Consider the following 27,021-nt stretch of genomic DNA (forward strand, 5'->3'; position numbering starts at 1 on the left):
ATTGAGCTGCCTGTGTAGAGCAAAATTAATCTACACAACATAATTTTCACTTTATAGGCCAAAGATTTAAGGCAATTAAATTTAGCAGCCGACCTGGGTCAAGTTGGGTGAGTAATAATTCCGACTATGATTTCCTCTTTATGTGAGTCTGCACATCCTATGACATTAATATGAAGTGGGCTCGCAGGATGGTCCATAACTCCTGGGCCTTTACAATAATTCACTTTAGAGATCATCAGGAGGGCATTCTCTGGCCATGGATGGGCTGTTTTCCAAGCTGCTACAGGCTCCACTAGGCTAGTGTAATTTGATGATTATCCACCTAAATGAGACCAATCCATCTTTCTCTCTCATCAGGTATGCAAACTAAATAACAGAACAATATTCTGGGTTAGAGAACTATGATTTTTGTGATGTTAAAGTCTAAGACAAAAGTAAATTTAGAAAATTCTTTCCTTTTTCCGAAATAAAGGAAGAACAAATACATTTCCCCTCCCTTTGGTTTGGTCACAGTCGCCCACCAATGCCATGAATTCTCCCCACCAAATACCATGCTATTTGAAAGGAAAGAGGGACTCCCAAACAAAAGTCTTCAATCACTACGAGAGACGAGACTGAGCTGCTTGTTCTGTGTGCTTGAGTGGATAAACGAGCTAATGTCTTCATTTCCAGTTCCTGACTCCAGTTTCTGCCTCTGGGGAGGTTAGGCAGGTGAGACCATACCTGGGCACTGCCCAAGGGCAGAGCAGTTGGGAGTGGAGTTGTGTGCCTGCTACCTAGGAGGCAAGTGCTTTGCACACATGCTCACATACGCATCCCTAACAGAACAGGTGTTCGGAGTTTGTTATGGCACTCACAAATGACAAGGCAGAGACTGGGCCCATTTTCATAACAAAACTTCAGTACTGAAATCAAAGTTTCGATCATCAGCAGATCTACTGGTGGGAGGTTGCGTGATGACTTCTCAGGGTGACAGACCAGAGTGGTCCCTCTTCTCCACCGCTGGTTCTCTCTTGTTCTGCTTCTGGCGTGGACTCAGGACCCAGCCGGGCGCTTCATTCTTCTTTGGTGCTGCCGGCCCTTCTAGAGACAGCCCAACAGTCCCTTGCCCACTCTGCCTTTTTGCAGTGATCTCAGGAAACAGTTTAATAAGACCTGTTAAAACGCACTGCACAGGACGATGGTTTCTTCTGCCAGTAACTGAGCCTTGGACAACTCTATCTGTCCAAGCGGCAGGGAAAGAAAGATGCCCTCCCCACCCCTCAGACCTGTGCACTCCGATTCTCTTTGCTTTCACACGTTCCTTTGTCCAACACACTCGTGTTTCCTATGTGTCAGGTGCCGTGCTGGCTCTGGAGGTCTTCCTCACAACCCTGTGAAGAAGCTCTGCTACGACCCTCGCTTCACAGGTCGGGAACCCAGGCGCAGAGAGGGGCAGCCCTCTGCCGAAGGTTGCACAGCAAGGAAGTGCCGGGTGGGATGGGGTCCTGGTATTCCAGTCCCCCACCTGGCACTGCCACGAGGGCTCCTCCTGAGCTCCGCTCCCCGCTGGGTCACACCTGTGCGTCTTCCACATTCCAATCACCCCCCGGGCAGCCCCGGGTGGCTCAGGGGTCAGGGGGGCTTACCCAGCCGGTTGCAGGGGTTCCGTTTGAAGAGCGCTCTCAGCAGACTCTGGGCCTCCACGCTGAGGAACTGCGGCATGCCTAGCTTGGCTCTGAAAAGCACAGTCATATTTTAGGGGAAGAAAGACGAGCCCAAGGGGGGCCAGAGTTTGCTCCAGTGCTCTGGGTTTCTGCAGTCAGCATCCACAGAGAAATCCAATCAAACCAACGTGACCAGAGCAGCTATTCACAGCAGCTGTTTAATAATTCATTAAAAACAATAAAGCCCCTAAAAATAAACAGCAATGCTCCCATGAACATAAGTAACATTTTAAATGGAAATTAACTATGTTTTCTGAGACAACGCCATCAAAGGCTTTGGAGAGACCAGTGGTGTTGCTGACATTTTGGGAATCTCTCTTGGTTTGATGAGGCAGCTGGATTCTCCCATGAGCCTCCAGTTTAGTCTGTGGCCACATCTGGGAAAGGAGGGCCTCGCAGGCCCCTGGGGTCCTGGACACCCCCTACCTTCAGGAACCACGTGACCACAGTCTGGTGCTGCCCCTTCAGAAATGCTGTCACTCCCAAGTGACAGGCTGTAAGTTCACACCTGGGATTTGCTGTGAGGAAATTATTCTAGCTCCAGAAAAAGGTCTTGTGCCCCCTTAGAATGAAAAGGAGCAGAGACCACCAATGGAAACAGCAGATTGCAGTTACGCCCGTCATCACAGTACAAGGTCCCCTGATACAGGAAACATTGTTCATGGGATGCCTCTTATTATGGGATGCCTCTTATTTATAAAATGACGTGATCTACAAAAATGCAAGGTTTGTAGGTGCCTCTCGGTTTTACAAAAGTTGTGTGTTCACCTGCAAGCAGAGTTTGAGAGAGCTGGTCATGAGGCCAAGCAGCTTCACAGCTTCTCCTGCAGGTGTGGTGAGCAGCCCCCTCCACCGCCCCCCAACCCCCCGAGCAGGGAGAGCTGGAGTGACTTGGAGTCCACCTGTTCCAGGGGCCACTGGCCCGCTCGCGTCTGCCCTCCACCTGCTTCTCTCTCTCCCACAGATTGCTATCTGACATCTGGCTCAGATGACGCCTGTTCACATTTAAGGAGTTACAGCAAGGGACTTCCTGCTGGTCCAGCTGTTAGGAGCTGTTAGGACCTGGTGTTTCCACTGCAGGGAGCGTGGGTTCAATCCCTGGTTGGGGAACTCTGGTGAATCCCAGGAGCCATGCAGTGAAGCCAATAAAACAAAATGATGTTTTAAAAAAAGATACTACAGAAAGACAGGCTCTGTGTTTAGATCTCTTTCTAGGGTTCTAAATGCAAAACCTATTTTCATGGTAAAATATTCTGCGTGAACATTAAGGAGAAAGTTATGTTCACACTCAGTCACATGCTTCCCAGACAACGCTAGTGGTAAAGAACCCACCTGCCAATGCAGAAGACATGAGACAAGGGTTTGATCCCTGGGCTGGCAAGATCCCCTGGAGGAAGAAATGGCGACCCACTCCAGTATTCTTGCCTGGGAAATCCCATGGACAGAGGAGGCTGGTGGGCTATAGTCCATGGGGTCGCAAAGAGTCAGACACGACTGAAGTGACTTAGCATGCACACTCAGTCACACGGGACACACGAGTCCTGCCCATGTCAGGCAGGAGAGCTGAGGCCCCTACATGAGCAGGCGACAGGCAGAGCAGGAGGCTCTCTCGGGAGCTCCTGTGCCCTCTGCCCCTGAGTCTGCGTTTCTGAAGGTCATCCGCCATCACATCTAAAGACCCTGCCACGGGACAACTTTGATGAGCTTCACAAATGGGAAACAGAATCTTCAATAGAAGATTTCATCAGAATCACACCCCACTCGCTTTATCCACTGACAGGGAAATGCTAAGGGTGCTCACTACCATCACTGCCTACTGGACACTCCTGGTTTCGAAGACGGAAGCTCTTGCTATCAGAAGGGGCGAGCAAGTGCTGGGGTGGATCCCACGGTGGGAGTTTGACTCACTTGAGGATGAGGGCCATGGTCTCCTTCCTGTCCTTCCCCTGGAACGGCAGTGACCCCGTGAGCATCTCGAACTGCAGAGCAACACAGAACAGGAGCAAGTGTTCAGACCAACCCCACTGCCCAGTGGAGAGACCCAGACGGGCAGCGTGCGCCCGAGTTCACGCGGCCATTCGAAGTCCTGGTCAAATACGTGCGGGCTGGCCCACGTGGTTGCTTGGAACAGAGCTGCATGGTGGGCTTCAGCGTTCAGTGCAGAGATGGATGGGCGGGCGATCGACAGTCACCAACTCAGCTCCACGACAGGGAGCAGGGGTCAGTGCTGGGACGGGGACCTGCAGGGATGGCAGGATATGGCCACACACCCTCCACGGGGGCGACTGAGGACCCGTCCTTCCCTGGAGGGTGCAGTGGAGCAGCTCAGCGAGGAGGAGGCGGGGGCTGGGGGGGGAGATCTCTCGGTCCAGATCGAATGCGAGGATGCACCTGGACTCTGAGAGCCGTGCAGACTCATCATCATCAGGACAATCCTCCTCCTTCACCCTACTGTGATCACCACCCAGCGGTCATGAGACGCTGAACGGTGGAGCAGACCGGCCCCTAAGCGGGTAATTCAGGACAGAGTGTCCTGCGCCCAAGAGCAGGGTGGCCGGACAGTCCCTGCAGTGAGGACCGCGGCAGACAGCAGGGGCGAGAGGCCAGCCTCTCTGGGCCACTGTCTCCAAAGTTCTGGGCCATTTCCTGGGGCGCAGAGGCGGTGGGGCCGGGGAGCCCAGGTCCGCTCTGCACTCACTGCCTGTGGACCCTCGGGGCCCAGACCTTCCTGGGCTGGGGACCCGTGAAGGTCTCCTCTGCGCCCGGGAGACCCTCACAGAGACAGGTGTTCATGGCACAAGATGAGACGCTTGTGTTCATGAGCCAAGGTGAGGCAAAGCGCCAAGAGGACACAAAGCCCGAGCGCCGCTCCCGCCCTCCTCTCTTCTCGTCTGCCTTTCACGTCTCTTCTCCCGGCTGCTTTTCATTTCATCTTTCTTCTTGTGTCTTCACGGTTCCTTTTTTTCCCCTTTCAGTCTCTCCATTTATTAAACATGCAATGACTTTGACCAGAAAGCAGCATGTAAGGCATATTTTAGATTTTGTGTCTGTTGTCTTAATATATACAGACGTGGGCGAGGTGGACAGCATGGCCCCGCTCCCCCAGAAGCCTCACAGCGCCAACTCCGGGTGGCTCTGCCGCGCGTGGATTTGCGTGCAGTCTTCTGTGCTGTGCTGGCCGCTGAGACGGTCCTTCTCCCCAGGCTCAGGCCGGCCTCGGGCTCTGCCACTGATGAACGTCAGGTACACAGAGACACACGTGGCGTTCTGTGACCTCAGAGCTTCGGGCACGGGCTCCCTGCGGAACCGCTGTGTGGTCTCTGGTGAGGACAGTGTGCACCCTGAGGGCTCGGAGAGTGTAGGGACGGGGTCCAGGCACAGGGGAAAGCCGGGGGGCCTCAGGGAGCCGCCCCACCCCGTGCTTCTCAGGGGGATGGAGGGGCACAGAGGGGGATGGAGGCTGAAGAACTGGAATCGCTTCTGAAGATGCAGAGCTGTGACCTGGGACCAGGAAGCCCATGTCAGGAAGGTGAGACCAAACTTCTGGTAAAATGTGCAGTGAGGGTGCTGACGCCCCACGCCCACCCCCACCGCACACCCTCCAGACAGGGCGACGGGGGAGCACCCACATGGACGGAGGAGGCGGTTACCTTTCAGGGGAGAAGCTAACCTGATGGTCTCACTGATGTGTCTAAAGAGAGACGGCTGGTTGGAAGGGACAGCTGGACGTCCCATCTCAGGGGCCTCCGCCGTGAAGACGGACTGAGTCTCAGCTGAGGCCACTCGCGGTCTAAATAACCAAGAACGCAGCGAGCATCACCAGCCCCTGGCAGCCAGCACTCATGGGGCCGTGTGAGGTCAGCGGCTTGTGCCGATCACCTTGCCTGGATTAACCCGCTTCATTTGCTGTGACTGTTTGGGGAGCAGCCTTCTCATCACAGTTTGACTTCCTTGTGAGTGGCTGGAGGGGAGAAATCACACTGACTCTGGAGGTGGGGGTGCTGCCCAGCACGGCAGGCAGTCTCTTCTGGAAACCCGTGCGCTGGCATCTTGGCTGAGGCCGTGGGAACTGCCCCCTGCCCCCTGAGCTGGTTCAACGTGTCTGCCCTACAGACAGAGGCCGGGGTCTGCACTGACAAGTCCAATCAGCCTGCACTTCTGAGTCTGCGGGGCCAACGACCAGAAGCTAGAGACCAAGTGAGCCTCCTGGGTGCCGGCCGGGAGGCACGTGGGTGACACCCTGCAGGGCAGTGGCCAGAGGTCCTGTGGCCAGGGTGTGAGGCGTCTGCTGGAAAGAGGCAGCTGAACAACCTCTGTGGAATCTCCGAGAACTCCCGTCACTCGGTCTCCTCATTCGTTAGACGCACAAGGAGGAGGGGGCTGGACAACCCGGAGAGGCCACGATGCTTCTCCCATCCAGTGTCAGACCCAAGAACCTCAGAGGTCTGGTTCCTGCTGAGGACTCGCAAGCGTGGAGGGGCTGCCAGCCCAGGGCCCGGTGCAGGGGGGCTGGACGGCGGCAGGGGACGAGGAAGGCTGAGGACGGGAGGACCGCGTGGGCCAGCACCCCTTTTGCCGTGACTACGGGACATCCCGTCTAGAAGGTGTTTGCTGCATGCTCTGCGAACGAAAGATCCGAAGAAAATCCACATTTCTAGACGTAGATGTAAAAATGCTCCACTCGTGTATTTTGGTTCATGGTGACTTTTATGACTAAGTGGAGGGATTCTGTGATTGAAGTAAGAAAAGCATCTTTAATCTGGAAATGACCGCACCCTTTAAAATAACATTAAGAGCGTTAAGGATAAAGAAGGTCTGACTCTTCACACATCTGTATCCTTAGCTGAATCCCAGCTCTGTTTCCCAATGCTGGGAGCCTGGGGAGGATGGAGGGGAGGCTGCCAGGAAATGCCAGGCTCAGGAATGGATGAGTCACACAATGGGCATTGTTTTCCTGGGTTGTTCCCGGATCTCTGCGCTCTGGGGGTGGGTGGGCGCACAGGGCACAGCGTCCCGAGCGCCTGTAGACTGTGGGTGCCCCACCGCGCGCACGCCCTACCACGAGCACGCCCCACCGCGTGCACGCCCTACCACGAGCACGCCCCACCGCGCGCACGCCCTACCATGAGCACGCCGAAGGACCACCAGTCCGCACTCTGCGTGTGGCCCCGCCGGTTCACCACCTCAGGCGCCATGTACTCGATCGTCCCGCAGAAGGAGTAGGCTCTCTTGTCGTGGTCGATGGCCTCTTTACTCAGCCCGAAATCTACAGGGACACACCGCACACAGCGCTCAGTCTCTGGGTGGTGCTCAGACCCCTGGCTGCCCGGCCAGCCCTCCCCACCTCCCTCCCGGGGCCACGCGGCCTGCAGAGGCTGAGCCAGGCCCCGCGCCTCCCCGTGAGATTCTGTCGGGATGAACACGTGCAGGAGTGCTCGCAAGGGTACCAAGAGTCTGTGTTCTGATGCCCGACGCCACTTCCCCAGAGGCCGTTTTTGGCAGGACACCCTGGATGTCGGCGGCCTGGGGAGAGGCTCTGGAGTTGCTCTGATGGACGGGCAGGGAGAGGACCCCTATTCCAAAGGAAGGGACCAGAAAAGGGTCACGGGCACAAGGGTACTCAGGAAGGTGGCCCCCAGTGGTGAGGCAAGAAGCAGAAGACAGACAAGTCTGACGGGGCTTTGGAGCTCCTGCCGTGGGTCACCGTCCCCAGATCTCATCCTCAAAGCCAGCCAAGGGGGCCGTCCTGCCACGCTCCTGTTACTGCACCCAGCGGGTGGGGGACACAGTGAGCCCGCCGGTCCTGAGACTACAGACCCCTCCAGTTCATCATCTGTGAACTTCAGGTTACCTAACCTCCTCCCGGGCGGAGTGAGGACCAAGCGAGCCCGCGGCTAAGACAGCCTCCCCACCACCCCCGTGGGTCTGACACTCACGGCCGAAGCGACTTGCTCTGCACATGAGAGTCTCGGGGGCTTGTCTGTAATTTGTGCCAAAATGACAGATCATGACAAATGACTAACTCAGGGTCACTAATAAATAACAGAGATGGCAACGATTGCATCAGAGGAAGCCAAAATCCTCTGATGAGCCCTGCAGGGCGGCAGGTGTCCAGTGTGCTGCGGGGGAAGAGCAGAGAGACAGCCCCAGAAAGAGCGAAGCGGCTGGGCTGGAGCCGAAGCGATGCCAGTTGTGGATGTGTCTGGAGGTGAAAGTAAAGTCCGAGACTACAAAGAACAGCACTGAATAGGGAACCGGAACGTTAGGTCCATGAACCAAGGCAAATTGGAAGTGGTCAAGCAGGAGATGGCAAGTGTGAACATCAACATTTTAGGAATCAGAGAACTAAAATGGGCCAGAATGGGTGAATTTAACTCAGGTGACCATTATGTCTACTACCGTGGGCAAGAATCCCTTAGAAGAAATGGAGTAGCCGTCATGGTCAACAAAAGGGTCTGAAATGCAGTTTTAGGGTGCAATCTCAAAAATGACAGAATGATCTCTGTTTGTTTCCAAGGCAAACCATTCAGCATCACAGTAATCCAAGTCTGTGCCCCAACTGCTGATGCTGAAGAAGCTGAAGTTCTGAACCATTCAGTTCTATGAAGACCGACAAGACCTTGTAGAACTAACACCAAAATAAAACCCTATGATATGACACATACATTTAATGTGACTGCTCATGCTTATTCCAGCTACCTCTGTACACATGTGTACACGTGGTTTATATAACACATGTGCGCAGTTCCTCACTCAGCAGAGAAACCCGGAAAGGTATTACCAGAACCTAAAATCTCCATGAAACGCCTGGCTGGCACTTCAGAACTGTTTTACCCGGGTGCAGAGTCAGGTTTAGGTTCCAGCTTGTAAGCGTTAGTCTCTTCTGCTGCCCTCTGTGGGCAGCACAGAGGCACCATCAGGTCAGAGTGGGCTCTGCAGCAGCCACACCAGTAGACACTGCAGGCGCCTTCCAACCTGTGGCCCCCTGCCCCTAGGGTGCCTCCTGAAGGGTTTGTCACATTAGTGCCACGTTCTCATGCATAATTCACGAGAAGCTTAAAAAGTCTAACTGTGACATTAGAGAGAAGTTACTGTCAGTTACTCTGTGCTCTGCGCGGGGACGTGGTGGGGCATCAGGAGTGGGGTGAGCCAGCCCAGAGGAGAGAAGAGGCCTCAGGGAGGCCAGAAGGAGCTGCAGCCACGGGGACGCGTGTGCACGCGCTGCTGATGGGGGCCTGGGCTGGTGCCCCGTGTACCAGGGCCGGGACAAAGTCAACACTGGGGGGTAGGGGAGACTTACACACCTGTGATCTTAATATGCCCCTCTTCGTCCAGGAGGATGCTGGAAGAAAGGGGAGGAAAACAGATGCTTTGAGAAGAGACACGGGAGAGGGCACGCGGACACCAGGGGACCCGCCCAGGCTCCGGGGAGCAGTCTCCATGCCAGATAGGGGGTGCCTGCTGGCCCCCCGGCCGCTGCGTCTCTGGTCAGCAGCTTCCGCTGGGTTGGGCGCGCACAGACCCTCGGTGTATGGGGCAGGGGGCACCCCTGTGTCCTTGTACCTGTTTACCAGGCTCGCGGGGGATGGCAGGTCTGAGACCTTCTCAAGCCCGGGGGGACGGTTTGCCCCCCCCGCCCCCAGGACTGCCTGCCCTGTGAGAACAGGGCTGGGATGGGCCAGGAGCGCCTGAGCTGTGCAGACACAGAGCCCCTCAGGGATCTCCTGTCCCCAGGCGGGCGCTGGCTGGCTGGAGCCCACTCCTTCTCCCCGGATCTCCCCGGGAGCCCTGTCCTGGCTCTTGGGACCAGCCCCGAGCTCCAGGGAAACCCGTGAGTTCTCAGGCTGGTCCCCTGGCCCCGGCCCTCGTCGCAGGCACGGGCCACCTGGGAGCCCCACCAGGAGCCCTGTCCTGTCGCCCCCGGCTCTCTGCCGTGGGGCCGGGCTTGCTCCTGCAGGGGGCACGGCGGGGCTGGAGGCAGGCCAGCGCCCTGCGAGGCCCTGCTCCAGGTTGCAGCCCACGGCTCCTGGGGGGCTTCTGGTCACCCCGTCTCGCTCTTTGCTGAAACTAAACCCTGCTCCCCCAGCTCCTGGGAGGTGTCAGCCCAGCTCCAAAGAGACTGGGATGTACACTGTGAGGATTAACATGTGGATCCTTAAACACATTTGGGAAAGGGAGGGAGCTGGGACACAGGTCACCAGGAGGACACTAGGCGGAGGGCAGTGTCGGTCACAGCAGGACGGATGCCGTGTGACCCCACTTGCGTGGGGACCCAGAGCGGTCAGGTCCGTGGAGACGGGGAGTGGAGGGGGGGAGGCAGTGTTTCCACGGGGACAGAGTGTCGGTTTTGCAGGATGGAGAGTTGGGGACGGAGGGTGGTGACGTACAACAGTGTCAGTGCTCTTGACACGACTAACCTGTGCCGTTGCAGATGGTCAAGATGGTCCATTTTATGTTATACTCACCTTGCCACAATTAAAAAACATCAGCCATGGGATTAAAATACCCACTATTTCATGGAAAAGGGCAGGAAAAAGCTACAGCATATAACTGAGGTGACATCTATAATGAAAGAAGCAAATGTTCTCGTCTTTGCTTCCAAGGCACACTTCACCTTTGCCCCAGAAGTGAGCAACTCTCAAGATTAACTCCTAATTCTCGTTCTTCCGCCTGCACTGACGTATTACCACGTCTAACTGTCCGGATCTCTCTGACCCTTAACCAGAGGGAGACTCGGGGTGCTGCCCTCCGGGTGGCCCAGGGCTCAGGGCAGGGGTGATGGTGGCCCCGCGCCCGCGGTGAAGGCGGCGTTTGCCGGGCACGGGGACACCCAGGAGAGGGCCTTTCACGGTTATTCACACATTCATCATTTACACGTGCGGCCAGAGATGCTCTGCCCAGCGGGCGCTCAGGCTGACGCCGGGCGTGGGTGTCAGGCAAACGCGCTTTGTGTCAGAGGCGTTGCCAACATTCCTGGCCTCTGGGCAAACCCGGGTGCTTCCGTCAGTGGCGGCTGCGTCTCAGAGCAGAGTGTGTGCTTTTCTCAGGTCGCGGCAGGTGAAGGAGTAAGGGACGGAGAATAAGGCGGGGAGTTTCACCTCCTGGGCCCTGGGGACCTGGGTTGCCTTTCGCCCCAAGCCTTGGGGTCCCTCCAGGCCCCACCCTATCCAGCGGCAGGCATGGACCTCAGTCTACGGGGGGAGGAGGGGTGGGTTGGGGGGTGTTGTCAACCACTTCAGAGGGTTGAGAAATCACCAACTCTGCAGTAGAGACCACTGAACTTAAAACAGCGCCCTACAGACCCCTCCTTTCCAAGTGGGTCCCTCCTGGACTGTCAGCTCTGCACAGAAAATAGCAGGGAAATGCCTGAAATGAGAATGTTACTATGTGGGGGGACTTTAAAAAAATTTAGACTGGATTAGCAAAATATCGTAGAAACAACATTACAGATGATCGTTGCCAAAGATACAGGAATCTATTTGGGATCTGGGCTGCGAATCTGGTCCACTGTCTTTTAGAAAACCTTGGAGCAGCTCAACTGACTCATCACCTAGAAACGGGCCCGCTGAGGCAGCTGAAGGGCTTCCAGAACCTGGAGGTGGAGGTGGGCCAGAGGCCAGCCTGGAGGAGGAGGTGTGTGGGGGATGGGCCCCTGCAGGACGGGCCCCACCTAAGGGGGACAGCAGGTGTGGTTGGAGGGGCGGAGGGCCGCCTCCAGCCTGCCCAGCCTCCCCTGAACCGCAGGGGTGCAGCCTGGGCAGGAGGTGTTCAGAGGGTCAGGTGGGGAGCGGGGCCATCCCACACGTCTCAGCACAAGCCATGCCTGCGTCTGGCCCCTTCCGGGGGGCAGGCAGGTGGAATCCCCGTGTGCGGGGGTGGCACCGGGACGTCCCCGGCCTCCAGCCTGGTGTGTGCACCCAGGGGAACAGGGACAGAGTGAGGTCTTGGCGGGGCGGGGGGCTGCTCACTTCTCTGGCTTCAGGTCTCTGTAGATGATGCCCAGGCCGTGCAGGTGGTCCAAGGCCAAGGCCAGCTCCGCCAGGTAGAACTTGACGTCCTCCTCCGTGAACATCACCTGCAGGAGACAGAGGAGACTCAGCCTGCTCGGTCCGCTGGGTGTAGAGAGCAGGACGCTGCTCCTGAGGCCTGCCCTGAGCCCTGGGCCCCGAGCTCCGAGTCCTGAGCGTCGAGTCCCAAATCACAGTGCTCAGAGCCCCGAGCACTGAGTACTGAACCCTGATCACTGAGCCCTGAGCCCTGAGCCCCGAGTCCCAAGCGCTGAGCCCCGAGTCCCGAGCACCGAGCCCCAAGTCCCGAGCGCTGAGCCCCGAGTCCTGACCCCTGAGCCCCGAGCACTGAGCACTGAGCCCCGAGTCCTGAGTGCCAAGCCCCGAGTCCCAAGCACTGAGCCCTGAGCCCTGGGCCCTGAGCCCCAAGCACTGAGCACTGAGCCCTGAGTCCTGAGTGCCAAGCCCCGAGTCCCAAGCACTGAGCCCTGAGCCCCAAGCCCAGAGCACTGAGCCCCGAGCACTGAGCGCTGAGCCCTGAGTGCTGAGCCCTGAGCACTGAGCCCCAAGCACTGAGGCCTGAGCACTGAGCCCCGAGCACTGAGCGCTGAGCACTGAGCCCCGAGTCCTGAGCACTGAGCCCCGAGCACTGAGCACTGAGCCCCGAGCACTGAGCACTGAGCCCCGAGTCCCGAGCACTGAGCACTGAGCCCCGAGCACTGAGCACTGAGCCCTGAGTCCTGAGCACTGAGCCCTGAGGGCCGAGCACTGAGCCCTAAGCCCCGAGTCCCGAGCACTGAGCCCCGAGTCCCAAGCACTGAGCCCTGAGCCCTGAGTCCTAGGTGCTGAGCCCCGAGTCCCAAACACTGAGCCCTGAGCACTGAGCCCTGAGCCCTGAGCCCCGAGTCCCAAGCACTGAGCCCTGAGCACTGAGCACTGAGCCCTGAGCCCCGAGCACTGAGCCCTGAGTCCCAAGCACTGAGCCCTGAGCACTGAGCGCTGAGCACTGAGCCCCGAGTCCTGAGCACTGAGCCCCGAGCACTGAGCACTGAGCCCTGAGTCCTGAGCACTGAGCCCTGAGTGCTGAGCACTGAGCCCTAAGCCCCGAGTCCTGAGCACTGAGCCCCGAGTCCCAAGCACTGAGCCCTGAGCCCTGAGTCCTAGGTGCTGAGCCCTGAGTCCCAAACACTGAGCCCTGAGCACTGAGCCCTGAGCACTGAGCCCCGAGTCCCAAGCACTGAGCCCTGAGCCCCGAGCACTGAGCCCTGAGCCCCGAGTCCTGAGCACTGAGCCCTGAGTCCTGAGCACAGAGTGCCAAGCACTGAGCCCTAAGCCCCGAGTCCCAAGCACTGAGTCCCGAGTCCCAAGCACTGAGCCCTGAGCCCCGAGTCCTGAGTGCTGAGCCCTGAGTCCCGAGCACAGAGCCCTGAGCACTGAGCCCTGAGCCCCGAGTCCCAAGCACTGAGCCCCGAGCCCTGAGCCTTGAGCACTGAGCCCCGAGCCCCGAGCCCTGAGCCCTGAGCCTGAGCACTGAGCCCTATGCCCTGAGCACTGACCACTGAGCCCCGAGCACTGAGCCCTGAGCCCTGAGCCCCAAGCACTGAGCCCTGTGCCCCAAGCCCTGAGTACTGAGCACTGAGCCCTGAGCCCCGAGCCCTGTGCCCCGAGCACTGAGCCCTGAGCCTTGAGCCCTGTGCCCTGAGCCCTGAGCCCCAAGCACTGAGCCCTGAGTACTGAGCCCTGAGCCCCGAGCCCTGAGCACTGAGCCCTGAGCCTGAGCACTGAGCCCTGTGCCCCGAGCACTGACCACTGTGCCCCGAGCACTGAGCACTGAGCCCTGAGCCCCAAGCACTGACCCTGAGCCCTGAGCCCCGAGCACTGAGCCCTGAGCCCGAGCACTGAGCCCTGTGCACTGAGCACTGACCACTGAGCCCCAAGCACTGAGCACTGATCCCTGATCCCTGAGCCCCAAGCACTGAGCCCTGTGCCCCAAGCACTGAGTACTGAGCACTGAGCCCCAAGCACTGAGCCCTGAGCACTGAGCCCCAAGCCCCAAGCCCCGAGCACTGAGCCCCGAGCACTGAGCCCTGAGCCCTGAGCCCTGAGCACTGACCACTGAGCCCCGTGCCCTGAGCACTGACCACTGAGCCCCGAGTCCCAAGCACTGAGCCCCGAGCCCTGAGCCTTGAGCACTGAGCCCCGAGCCCCGAGCCCTGAGCCCTGAGCCTGAGCACTGAGCCCTATGCCCTGAGCACTGACCACTGAGCCCCGAGCACTGAGCCCTGAGCCCTGAGCCCCAAGCACTGAGCCCTGTGCCCCAAGCCCTGAGTACTGAGCACTGAGCCCTGAGCCCCGAGCCCTGTGCCCCGAGCACTGAGCCCTGAGCCTTGAGCCCTGTGCCCTGAGCCCTGAGCCCCAAGCACTGAGCCCTGAGTACTGAGCCCTGAGCCCCGAGCCCTGAGCACTGAGCCCTGAGCCTGAGCACTGAGCCCTGTGCCCCGAGCACTGACCACTGTGCCCCGAGCACTGAGCACTGAGCCCTGAGCCCCAAGCACTGACCCTGAGCCCTGAGCCCCGAGCACTGAGCCCTGAGCCCGAGCACTGAGCCCTGTGCACTGAGCACTGACCACTGAGCCCCAAGCACTGAGCACTGATCCCTGATCCCTGAGCCCCAAGCACTGAGCCCTGTGCCCCAAGCACTGAGTACTGAGCACTGAGCCCCAAGCACTGAGCCCTGAGCACTGAGCCCCAAGCCCCAAGCCCTGAGCACTGAGCCCCGAGCACTGAGCCCTGAGCCCTGAGCACTGACCACTGAGCCCCGTGCCCTGAGCACTGACCACTGAGCCCCAAGCACTGAGCACTGATCCCTGATCCCTGAGCCCCAAGCACTGAGCCCTGTGCCCCAAGCACTGAGTACTGAGCACTGAGCCCCAGGCCCTGAGCACTGAGCCCCGAGCACTGAGCACTGAGCCCTGAGCCCTGAGCACTGAGCACTGAGCCCCGAGCCCTGAGCACAGCTCCGCTCTGCAGACCATGGCCCTGACCAGGCTCTTCCGGCTCCTACAACAGAAGCATGAGTTCCCGTTGCAGTTTCAGGACCAGTGAATCTGGGGGCTCTTCTCACAAAGTGACTTGGCTTGTGGGTGGAACACCGGGCTGGGTTCTCTCCTCTGGGCAAGCTTCTCTTGCCCCTCAAACCATGTGGCTTGGGAGTGTGTTTCTGGGTTTATGTTTTAATACAAGTGCCTAGGATGTTCAGTTCAGTTCAGTTCAGTCGCTGAGTTGTGTCTGACTCTTTATGACCCCCTGAACCACAGCACGCCAGGCCTCCCTGTCCATCATCAACTCCCAGAGTTTACTCAGACTCATGTCCATTGAGTCAGTGATGCCATCCAGCCATCTCATCCTCTGTCATCCCCTTCTCCTCCTGCCCTCAATCTTTCCCAGCATCAGGGTCTTTTCAAATGAGTCAGCTCTTCGCATCAGGTGGCCAAAGTATTGGAGTTTCATCTTCAGCATCAGTACTTCCAATGAATATTCGAAGGGCTGATTTCCTTTAGGATGGATTGGTGATTGGTTGGATTTCCTTGCAGTCCAAGGGACTCTCAAGATGTCTTCTCTGCCTGGGATGTACCATTTTATTATAACACAACCATCTAAACCACGCTGTGAAGGTCGATGTAAACAGGCCTGAAAGGTTTCCTGAGACCACGTCTTGAATCTCATTTCTCCTCCTTCAGACCTCACATCTTCCCCCCTCAGGTTATGGACGAGGAGCCGCTGTCTCTCCGAAGCGGACGAGTCCACTAACATGACCCACTCGTGTGGCGTCAGCAGGTGCCCCTCTCGGGGAGGCCAGTGGGAGAGGGATCCTGGCTCAGCTGAAACACACTCAAGGCCACGGCGCCCAGCAGACCTCCAGGTCATTGCCTCCCACGGTCTCCCTGTCCATGGCGGCTGTGAGAACCGGCATGCAATTCTGTAGTCACCTCACCAGCAAGCCAGATGCTACCAGAAAGCGTTCTCTACCTGCACCGTGAGAAGTCAGCGTCACAGACAGCAGAAACCCGTGTCATGGCTGAACTCCCTCTGAAAATCAACACACCATCAGAAGGCTGCACGGGAAGCTGGGGCCAGGATAAGGGTTGTCTGGGGAAACGAACGTGATGACATCAGGCTGGTGCAGGTGGAGCTCGTCCCCTTCACAAAGGGGGTGCCTCCCAGTAGGGCCGGGACATGCGCCCCAAGTCCTGGAGGGAAGCATCAGGGTCCCGCCAACCCTTGCCGCCCCTCCGGCCTCTGGAATCACTTGTTCCGTCTCCACGCTTGACCAGCACCTCCTTCCCTGGCTGGGTCTTTCTTCCCTAAACTGGCCAACACGCTCAGGGGGCTTCTCTGCCATCAGATGCTGCTGGCTGTTGGGTTCCCCTTCGCCTGACCGTCCCCACCTCTGGACATAAGCACACTGGCGTGCCTGCAGTCCAGGCTTACAGTCACCATTTCCTCTTCTTGGCTGTTCTTAGGACTCAGCTCAGGACGGCCTCCAAGTTCAAATGACAGAGTTTCTCTTCGGGAATGAAACACCCACGGATGTGAGTTCTCGAAGGAGTCAGTGCTGAGACCGACACTCACAAGGATGCCATCCAGTGGACTCGGGGAAAACAATGGAAAGAAAATACTTTTTCACGTAGAGTTAGGGTAACGTTCATTTCCCGTGTGTCCGTGAACTCTGAGACCCTGTTGAGCCCACACCGGACAACTTCACTTCAGCTCTGAAATACAGGGTCTTCCAGGAGCCTTACGTGTTCCCACTGGGAGCCACGGTAGGGCTTTTTGCTAACCGTTGTTGCCTTTTTGGTCCAGAAGCCCAGCGACAGCGTGCGTCACAGTGGAGGCAGCCTGACTCTTGCAGACAAGGTCGGGGAGCAGACCAAGAGGCGCCAGGAGAGAAACGCCAGCCTCAACGATCCAGCCTCTCTGGAAACTGAGCTCAGCTGGGAGGCAGGTTGAAGGACCAGAGACCCGCTCCCAGAGAGCTTTTGGAGAACTTGGACCTGATTCTCCAAGCCATGCTTTCAGTCTATATGCAAAGAGCCCGATACATCTGTTGTGCTGTGACCTGGCGGTCCGGTGGGAGATGGAGAGACAGGGCAGCCTGAGGTCTCAGGGACCGCACCCTGCCCCACCGTGACTGACTGCTCACTTCGGAGTGTCATGCAGGGTGGACAGCTCTCCTGCTGTGCCAGTGGGTGGTGAGGAAAGGGAGCGGGCAGCTGAACCCTTTGTTATGGCCAGGAGGAGCCCCACGGCGGGGGCGAGGCTGCATCAGAGGGTCGCAAACCTGCTGGTGCATCGTGACCAACGCTGCCGCCCTCTCTTCTGAGTAAGGGAAACCGCACGCAATCATCAGGACGAAGAGTCCAGAGTCACCCCTGCCTGGAGCAGGAGACTGGGTTTTCCATCCCATGAAGCAGGAGCCAGAGAGCTTCCACGTTGAGCCTCAAGACATTCTAGAAGGTTCCCGTCAGGTACTGGGGGCAAGGAGAAGCCCTGGGGCTGTGAAGTGGCTGGGGTCACGCAGGTCTCCCGCGCGCAGCCCTAACTGGACGCCCCAGACGCCCCTCCCAGGAAGTGTGGTCCCCGTGTTAACAGCATCTTCCTACAGTGGAAACTGATCCCGTGAAATAGTCTTTCCCACGTGACATGACCAAGTTTCCATCTGCTCTACACAAGGGTGGGTGGAGAACTCCACGGGGGTCATGGGAAGCCTCTTTTCTGAAGATCCTTCCCTGGTGGCTCGGTCAGTAAGTAATCTGCCTGCAAGACAGGAGACCTGGGTTCGATCCCTGGGTCAGGAAGATCTCCTGGAGAAGGGCATGGCAACCCACTCCAGTACGCTTGCCTGGGAAATCCATGGACAGAGGAGCCTGGCGGCCTACAGTCATGGGGTCGCCAAGAGTTGGACATCACTGAGTGACGAACGCTTTCTTCGAGGACAACAGATTTCTTCTCCGTGTGACTTGCGAGACTTCTTTAAAACAAGTAATACACCTATACACACGTCATACACACCCCACCACCACACGTGCACACGTATACTGCACACGCACACACACACATGCCACCTGGCACACATACATGTGCATGTATGCACACACACACTCACACACAGCCCCCTCCTGCCACCCCTCTGTGTCCTGCAGACTCTAGGCAGCCACCCACAGCCCCCCAGCCCACACTGTGTACCTCTTTGGAGAGCCGGGTGAAGAGGTCCCCTCCGCGCAGGAAGTCCAGAATCAGGTAGAGTTTCCCCTCGGTCTGGAAGGCTGCAGATGGAGAGAGGTGAGAGCGTTTTTCACAGTGCCTGGGGTGGCCGTCATCCCTTGGGGCCAGCGCTGAGCGCTAGGAGCCCGTCTGTCTTTGGCTCAGACAGCACCGTGTGGTCTCTAACACTGAGTCATTTCAGACGCAGGCCTGGGGCAGGGTGGACAGTGTGGGGGGCAGCGCTCGGGGAGAGGGGGCCCACGGCAAAGAGCTCTGCCTGCGCTTCTCACGAACAGTCTGGAGACTATTTCTTGTCCTCTCCTACCCACTCCCTCCCTTTCTTTCTTTCTCAATCACTAAGGGGATTGAACGACATGCAGGGAAAAGTGTCAGTGGTTCCCCGTGCTCTCACCACCCCTGTGAACACCGGGCCAACTGGGTGTCGTCGGAGAGTCGGCTTTGCTGTGAGCTGCCTGGGGAGGGGCAGGGCGACTGGACCGTCCGGGACCACCCTGCCCTTCTCTGGAGCTGCTTCGGTGCAGCTCAGGGTTCAAGGACGCCACTGCCCGTTCCTCCTTTGAGGACCGCACTGGGGATGGGACAGCCTGGCTACTGCACCCGGTGGCCGTGGGGCTCGTGTCCTCGCTTTGGGCCCCGAGGGCCACAGGTAGGGGCGTGCGGTCTACGGTTCCGCCCCCGCCCACCACGAGCAAGGGCACGCCTCGGTCAGAGGGGTCTGCGGGCACGTGAGGGTCAAGAGAAAGCAATGCCGCGGCCACCGGACAGTCAGTCCAATGCTACCGCTGGCCCATCACGTGGCATCTGTGTCCTACACAGAGCGTCTGGCTGGAGGGGCGCTGACACCCCCACACACTTGGAAACTTCATTTACTGAACGTCAAGGCCAGAGCTTATAATGTTGGGATTTTAGAAACGCAGGGCTTCCCTGGTGGCTCAGCTGGTGAAGAATCTGCCTGCAAGGCGGGAGATCTGGGTTCCATCCCTGGGTTGGGAAGAGCCCCTGGAGTAGGAAATGGCAACCCGCTCCAGTATTCTTTCCTGGAGAAACCCATGGACAGAGGAGCCGGGTGGGCTACAGTCCAGGGGGTCGCAAAGAGTCGGACATGACTGAGCACACACAGACCATAATGAAGCTTTACGATGAAAGGGTGATTCACTTCTGCCAGGATGTCTCTCTCCATCTTTGACCTGACTCGGTCCCGAACTGCAAGACAGAAAAAAATGAAGACTTTCAAAGGCAGGAGTCAGGTTCTGGAGAATGTGGGACACAAAACTTTAGATATAGATAATTTCCCACTTTTTTTTGTCACAAACTTCTCAAACAGATACAGAAGTTTAAAGAGCAGGCTGAATGGCCACTCCTGAAGCCTCCACCTGGATTCAACAACTGCTCACATTCGGACACATTTTCTCTTGCCCTCTCTTCCCCACACATACACACGTTTTAGCCAAAAGTCTGATAATAAATCATCGACACCATGACCTTCCACCCCAAGTGCACTTATAACACACGCAGCATCTCCTAAGAAGAGGACAGTCTCTTACATAACCCGAACACGACTGCCACCCCTGAGGAAACTAACCCTCATTCCATAACATCATCCAGCTCCCCGTCCACATCCCAGTCCTGCCCTAGGTCAGTCACAGCTGCTATTTTCCAGCACAGGGTTCTGTCAAGGTTCACACAGCACCTCTAATGGTTGCATTTCCTTATTCCTTTTGCTTCTGGAATAAAATGGCCCCACATCTTTCTCTCCTTGCGCTTTCTGTGGGCTTTTAGGGTTAAGCCCAGTTTTCTTGTAGATCGTCTCCGGTTGTGACTGATTATTGCCTTACTGGTTGCTATAACTCCCATATTTCTTATGAACCAAGGTTAGGTCTGGAGGCTTTTTAAGGTTGAGGCCAAACATTTTTGGCAAAAACACCTCCGGGGTGACGCTGCAGGCCCCAGGGGCAGTGGGTGGGGCAGGGTGCTGTGCTACCTCTGCTCAGGGCGCTGAACTCCGCTGGGTCAAGGCGGCAGGTCACCCGCCTCCCACTGGAAAGACGCACAGGTCGCTCTGTAAGTAAGCAGTAGCCTGAGGGACGACATTTTAGTACTGAATGGCCTGTGGGTTCCCTTACGATTCTTCATCAGTTAGCTTGCATACGGTCCTTGCTTAGGTCATTTAGGGTCACAAATCAGCCATTTTCTCATTTCCGATGGGACTAGGAATCAAGAGGAACACCCCTTCTCTCACTCTTCCTGGGGATAACTGTGAGCTATGGATTTTAAAACATGAGTCTGTTCTAACAAATCACAGTATCGTTCTTCTCAGTGCTGACACTGTCCAAAGTGTAGCCGTCTGGGAACACAGACGGAATAAGTTTTGAGGCAAAAATAAATGAAAAACAAAGTCACTGCTTGAGAGTAAGAACAATGCCAAGATTCCCACGAGCAAACTGGTACACCCAGGGCAGTGTCCAGGTGACCTCCTACGGCCCCGTGTGTGTGAAGACAGAAACTTCCCTCAGGAATTCCTAAGTGTGGCAAGTATGATGAATGTCACCCTCAGAATCGGGTATTTAAGTCATTCATTCTTTGGCCTTTTGACATGTACTTAAACCTGGGTCTCCTGCACTACAGGCAGATTCTTTACCATCTGAGCCACCAGGGAAGCCCTTTATTTAAGAAGTCCTTCCCAAAGGATGGCTATAATAGGGGGAAAAAACCCACACAAAAAATGGAAAATAACAAGCATGAGTGAGGATGTGGAGAAGCTGGTGGGAGGGCGAAACGGTGCAGCCCCTGTGGAGAACCTCCTGGCAGCTCCTCACAAAGTTAAACACAGAAATACCACAGGACCCAGCGCACCCACTCCCCAAGAACCGAAGCAGAGGTTCCAGCAGATTGCGCACACCCATATCCACAGCAGTGTTAGTCACAAGAGCAAAAGAGACAGAGGCCACCCATGTGCCTACTGATGGATGGCTGAATAAACAAAAGGGGGCGTGGCCACGCGGTGGAATATTACTCAGCCCTGCAAGATAAAATTCGGACACACACTACAGCAGGGATAAGCCCTAGAAACACTATGCTAAGCAAAGTCGGCCAGACAAAAAAGGAGAAGCACCATACGATTCTACTTACACAGGACTGCGGCTGCAAGAGAGGACGCCCTGTGGCAGAATCCGAACGGCTCCATCAGGATGCACCCCCAGCCCAAGCTCACTCACCACCCGGTAGTTCTTTCTTATTTATTTAGTTTTATGAAAGTATGGTTGCCAAGAGGTGGGGGGTGGTGGGGAGGGATGGACTGGGAGCTTGGGGTTAGAACAGGCAAACAAACTGCTTGCAGTTTGCAAACAAACGTCCAGGATGGATACACAACAAGGTCCTGCTGGAGACCGGGTAGCCGTCGTCAAATCCCGAGATAAGCCATAGCAAAAAAGAACATAAAAAAGAACGTGTGTGTGTGTCTAGCTGAATCCCTAATAGTTCTGACCCCGGCTCTGCCGCTGCTCAGGAGAACCAGCGAGGGGACAAGCAAGACAATCCCCGGGGAGACGGTACAAGGAGTCGCTCCATTTCCTGCCTGTCCCGGGTTACAGGCTCCGGTGGCTCCGCCAGTGGCAACACCAAAGGGTTTCGGGAAACAGACCCCGAATCCCTTCCTTCAGTAGAAGACGCAGAGGAGGACGGCTGCAGACCCTGAAGGGCACGTGAGCGGTGGGATCAGGACGATGCCCCTCCACACACCCTCCCAGTCTGAGCAGGAGACCCTGGACGAGACACGTGGAAGGACGGGGGGCCGCACCAGTGCCGGGGGCCAGGGGCTGCCCGCTCCCCAATGAGGGCAGGCAGGACGCCTCTCTGGGCAGCTCCTCGGGGGGAGCCTTGTCTGATGCACTCAGGCTCCTGGGCCGTGTCCTTGACCTCAGGGAGCCAGGCAGACTGGGGAGGGCCACGGGAGACTGCTGTCTGCCCCCCCGGGAAGTCCTCCTCCGGCAGAAGCCCCCTCCCCCCCCCCCCGCCCCCGCCACCAATGATGCGATCCAGAGGAGCAAGCGGCCAGGGAGAGGGGATGCTGTGTTCCTACACCCTCCCTGCCATCTCCTCACAAAGCTCACTCTATGACTCCGGATAGGAAAATCGAAACATTCTCTAAATAGGGCTGATGCTATTATCATTGAGCTCAGATCTCTCTGGAATGAGGAGCACTGCTTAGTCACACAGCTGATGATGGTGTTCGTAACGGAAACCAAAGGTCGTAACAAGCCTGGGGACAGAATCAGAAAAAGACACCTTATATTCAGATTTCTAAGGTTTGTCCAGTGAAAGCGGAAAAATGAATATATATTCCCTCTCTACATTTTACACAATAAATCCCAGGTCTATTAGAGAGGTACGTGTTTTTAAAAGCCATGAAAATGAAAAAAAGATGAATCAAATACTTATCTGAGGTTTGGGTGGGGATTTCTTTATTTTTAAATAAAAGCAATGAAAGAAGTAACATAGGAAAGAGTGAGAGACTCAGTTACAAAACAAGTTTCCATCCGAAAGGTCATAAAAAATCAAAAGGCTAACAAAAAACTTCGAGATTATCTGAAACAAACGGCAAAAGGGCCAGGAGCCTAAATACATCATACTAAACATAATACTCTTACTGTGCTTAAACAAACAGAGGAGAAACCAAGACGCCAGCCCAACAGTGAACTTAACGCAGCGCTGATAAACACGCCCGTCTGGGGACCACGCTTTCACAAACAGGTTTGTGAGACTGGCCCCAGGGCATCAACGGGCGAAACACAACCCATGGGCTCCAAGGCGGCAGGACCAGGGAAAGGCTGGGCAGGCCCACGGCAGGACTGGGCCACTGCAGGCGGCTGACGAGGGGGGCGACTGGGTCGGGCTGACACCACCGGAAGGACAGCTGTGCCACGGACGGCCCTTCAGAGGTGAGACCGTGCGTGGGAGGCCAGCCCTCCGAAGGCGACGAGGGACCTGGGGCTGCACATGCCGGCTTAGCCCTGCAGGGCCCACAGCCCGCCCACTCGGGGTGGTGGCTGTCACTCGGGCCCTCGGTGATGGAGCGAAAGGCCTGGAATGCTGCCTTGGCCACCTGACGGGCAGCTGCAGAGCCGTCCCTCCACCAAGAAAGAAACTGACATGACAGCAAGGGGCTCGCTTCTGATGCTGCCTCTGGAGGCTTAGGATTCCAAGGGGTTTTCAGTCCTAAGACTGAGATGCAGAAGAAAAGAAAGGAGCCCGGAGAGGTGCTTCCTCCATCCTTCCACTGTTACCGAGTCCGCGGGTTACAGAAATGATGAAACACTCACACAGCCTGAGGCGAAATGTCACCCAACCATCTCCTGCTGGGTGGATCTAGACCAGCTCAGCGCCTGGAGCCAGGCCAGCGCCTCCCTGAGATGCCTACTCTCTTGTATCCCACATGTGAGTCCGGAATCGAGTGGGGCTTGACACTGTAGTTGCAAAAAATCCTCATGTTCTAGGCTATTTTGAGATTCACTAATAAATCGTAGGGGCTTCCCAGGTGGCTCTAGTGGTAAAGAATCCGCCTGCCAACGCAGGAGATGTGGGTTCAGTCCCTGGGTCAGGAAGATCCCCTGGAGGAGGAAACGGCAACCCACTCCAGTATTCTTGCCTGGAGAACCCCATGGACAGAAGGGCCTGGCAGGCTATAGTCCACGGGGTCGCAAAGAGTCGGACATGTGACTGAGCACGCACACACACGCCACAAACAGCAGACACTGGGGAGAGATGAGCATCTTTCATACTTCAGACCACCCCCGTGGGCGATTACGACCTGGTTTCCATGGCTGCTTTTGTAACCAACCTCCGTTAATTACGCTGTTTTTACGCTACATTATACATCCTGTCGTATCATATCATTATGTCACATTGTATTCTATTATACAGACACTGTATTTCAAAAGAAAAGGACGGCTGAGATAGAAACAAGTGTGGTCTCTTCAGTCACGGTGAAGATGACAAATGGCCAGGTGGGAGGCGACCTCAGGAAGGCCCGGGTGGCGGGAGATGTTTGCGTGTACAGCAGCACCCCGGGGAGCACAGGGCACGCGAACCTACGTCTCCCGCGGTCACAGGGAGGCCTGAGCCTTTTAACTGGAGCTGGACACCCGGCTGGCAATGAACTCAGCCTCTGCCCGGCTGAGTGACCACACTAACCACCTCCCGGCCCTGTCCTCAAAATCCTGCCGGATCTGAAATTCTGCCCTGAGCAGATCCTGAATGCAGAATAAAAGTCCATCTTCACACAGGATCCTTTAGCCTTCAAAGGTCAAGTTCACAGCACAGAGGGGCTTCCCAGGGGAAGCTGTGCTGCTCATCACACCAGAAAAAAAAGGGAGAAGACCCGAAATGGCGAAAATTTAAGCGTCAACTACGTTGACAATCATATCAGGCACCACTGCTCAAGACTTGCCTTTCCATTTCTCTAAAGCAATCTAGATTGTGGAGCCCAGACTGCCATGGTTACTTGTTACTTAACTAACTTCTTTGCCAGAGACTCTGAGCGTTAAAGTCTTCAGTCTGTTATGCTTTCACATTTACAGGCATTAAAGATGCAAGCAAATGAAAAAACGTATTCCCTACTTTTTATCTACAATGTGAGAAATACAGCTCTGGTAGGAAGGCGCACATCAGGACACCAAGGCATGTCCCAAGCTGAAGCGCTTTGGTCTTAGGTCACCCGTTGGGAAAACAGGTCCCCTGGACAAGGAACACCCCAGGGGCAGCGCAGTGAGGCTTCCTGATGGGGAAACGATACCCTGTGGGTAGGGGGCAAGGCTGGTCCCAGGTGCCCCTCACCTGGGAGGGGATGAACGTGGAACCCAGATGCCACCAGCTCCAAGTCACGCGGTTCTGAGTGTGTGGCTTCACTGCCTTGCGCCTCGACTTCCTCATCATAAAATGCAGCTAACACCATCAGCAAGGGCACTGAACTCGTGGGCTTGGAATCTGCCGACTACCCCCTCCCCCTGCGCCCCCCCCCACCCCCGACGAGGAATCTGCAACCATCCAAAGGTGAATGAAAGGCCAGAAAGGAATCAGCATGAAAATAACGTCTGTTCAGACTCAGGCACTGACTGAAGCTCAGTTTCTAAGGCAGTGCTTTTAAAACAAAGCATCTTAGTGTAAGAGAAAAGGAAATAGAATGGTGCCCGAAACACATTCTGAGGCTTGAAACCCAGTAGGCTAGGCTTCGCGATGTAGTCATCGTGAACAGGATCCACGCATTTCTGTCCTGTACCTGCCGACGCTCCAGGGATGGAGTCAGAGCTCTCCTTGACAAAGGATAGAGGAGGGCCAGCCCTGCGGTCCGAGAGACACCCCGAGAGGCTCAGAAGGCGCCGCTGGGACCTGCCCTCTTCTCTCCTGGCCAGGCTTTTGCTGGAACCTACCTGCAGCTGCCAGGAAACCTACGAGGTGCCCAGGACAGTCTATCAGTTACTTGCTAAACATCGAGATTTTGCCACAATACTTTTTCCTTTAGAATCAAGAGGTCACAAGCCATTTCCTTCAAAGTAGGAAATGTGTATCTCCTCTGGGCTTAGAAAATTGACTTATAGAGAAAAGAGCTGAAAAGTTAGGTGTGAGAACACAGTGAAGTCCTGTCGGAAGACTACCACAGTAAAGACATACCGCATAATAAAAGCTGTCTCCACGTTACGGAGAGATGTTTCATTTCAGTTCAGTTCAGTCGCTCATTGACCCCATGGACTGCAGCACGCCAGGCCTCCCTGTCCATCACCAACTTCTGGAGTTTACTCAAACTCATCAGTTCTCACTAAAATGAGAATTCAACAGGAGGAGCCGTCCTGGGGTGGGTGCTTGTGGTCCCCAGCATGTGCCGGGCATCCTTGGTAACTAACGTGACTTGTGTCGCCCAGCGCCATCACAGGCTCCACACGGAGCTGGGGGAACCAGGACTGAACCCAGACGTTCGTCTTTCTAACCAGATGGCGATGAAGGCTCAACCCGCCTCTTCCTTCCTGCACTCCATCAGACCTAAAGCAAGCCTGGACAAGAAGAGACACACCTCCAAAGCCAGTCTCCAAGGAGAAGAGGCCCAGAAATGAAGGGAGGGACTCTGAACCTTGTGACGGCTGCACTTCGCGCGCGTGGACGAGTTTAACCCTCACATCAGCAGCATTGTAAGGGAGGTGCTGTCGCTGCCATCATCTCAGTTAGGTAGGAGTGGCAGCCAGGAGAGGTTACCCGAGGTGGCACAGCCAGACGGAACCCCAGGGTCCAGTGTTTGCGCTCCCAGCCACCGCGTAATTGTCCCCTCACCGGCGGGGCACAGGGACACCCGTATTCTCATGCCCAGACCACGTCCTGACCTGACTCCAGCGCTCTGTAAGTGTCCCGCAGGGCACTCCAGCCTGTTAGCCTGTTAACCACCTTGTGAACGTGGGTGACATCCCCGCTGGCTGGTCACTACACGGGGGACGGAGACCCATCCTGCTTCATTCTGGGCTCAGGCTTGGGAGCACGTGGTCTTTTAAATCAAATTCCCCTGCAACACCAGGCAGGGTGTTGGCCTCAGGGATTCGTTATTTAGAGCTGTCACCTGTGGTAAGTCAACGTTGAGTCAGGAACACAGACACGCTGTCAATTAGAGACGCCGAACACTCTGAAAGGCTCCTTTAGCAGCCGGGGTGCGAGCAGCACCACCCGCTGGCGGGGCCTGCGGGGGCTGGGGGTGCGGACGGGACGGGGCGGCTCTCCCGCAGGCTTGTCACCCGTCAGCTGCTTCGGCAGTTGACATTTTCCTCAGAAATGGCGTGCTGCCTCGTTACAGAAAGGGGGGCAGGCGCCCGACACCTCCAAACTCATTTAAAGATGAAACAGAACTGTCAGAGACTATTCTCCGCTTGTCAGGTTACTTGGAACCCAAATGACAGCCACGCTCCGTCACGCACACGGAGCAGTCACCTGCGTGCCTGAGACACGATCGGGAGGTCTGCAGTCATTTCCATGAGTTTCCCGGCCTCCTT

General features: G+C 56.5%; 1 protein-coding gene across 7 annotated transcripts in view; it reads right to left on the bottom strand.

Moving 5' to 3' along the window:
- Window positions 1-27,021, bottom strand: part of RPS6KA2 (ribosomal protein S6 kinase A2) — a 334,973-nt gene that overhangs the window by 51,147 nt on the left and 256,805 nt on the right. For all 7 annotated transcript variants that reach the window (XM_019967675.2, XM_070796504.1, XM_019967678.2 and 4 more), the window contains 7 exons: window positions 19,121-19,201; window positions 17,960-18,039; window positions 11,675-11,781; window positions 9,011-9,048; window positions 6,830-6,972; window positions 3,615-3,685; window positions 1,629-1,717 (listed from right to left, as the gene is read on the bottom strand). In XM_019967675.2, the coding sequence (XP_019823234.2) occupies window positions 1,629-1,717; window positions 3,615-3,685; window positions 6,830-6,972; window positions 9,011-9,048; window positions 11,675-11,781; window positions 17,960-18,039; window positions 19,121-19,201 (609 nt within the window). The remainder of the gene's footprint in view (window positions 1-1,628; window positions 1,718-3,614; window positions 3,686-6,829; window positions 6,973-9,010; window positions 9,049-11,674; window positions 11,782-17,959; window positions 18,040-19,120; window positions 19,202-27,021) is intronic.

The sequence above is a fragment of the Bos indicus genome, chromosome 9 (genome assembly GCF_029378745.1).
Source record: "Bos indicus isolate NIAB-ARS_2022 breed Sahiwal x Tharparkar chromosome 9, NIAB-ARS_B.indTharparkar_mat_pri_1.0, whole genome shotgun sequence".
NCBI classification, from domain to species: domain Eukaryota; kingdom Metazoa; phylum Chordata; class Mammalia; order Artiodactyla; family Bovidae; genus Bos; species Bos indicus.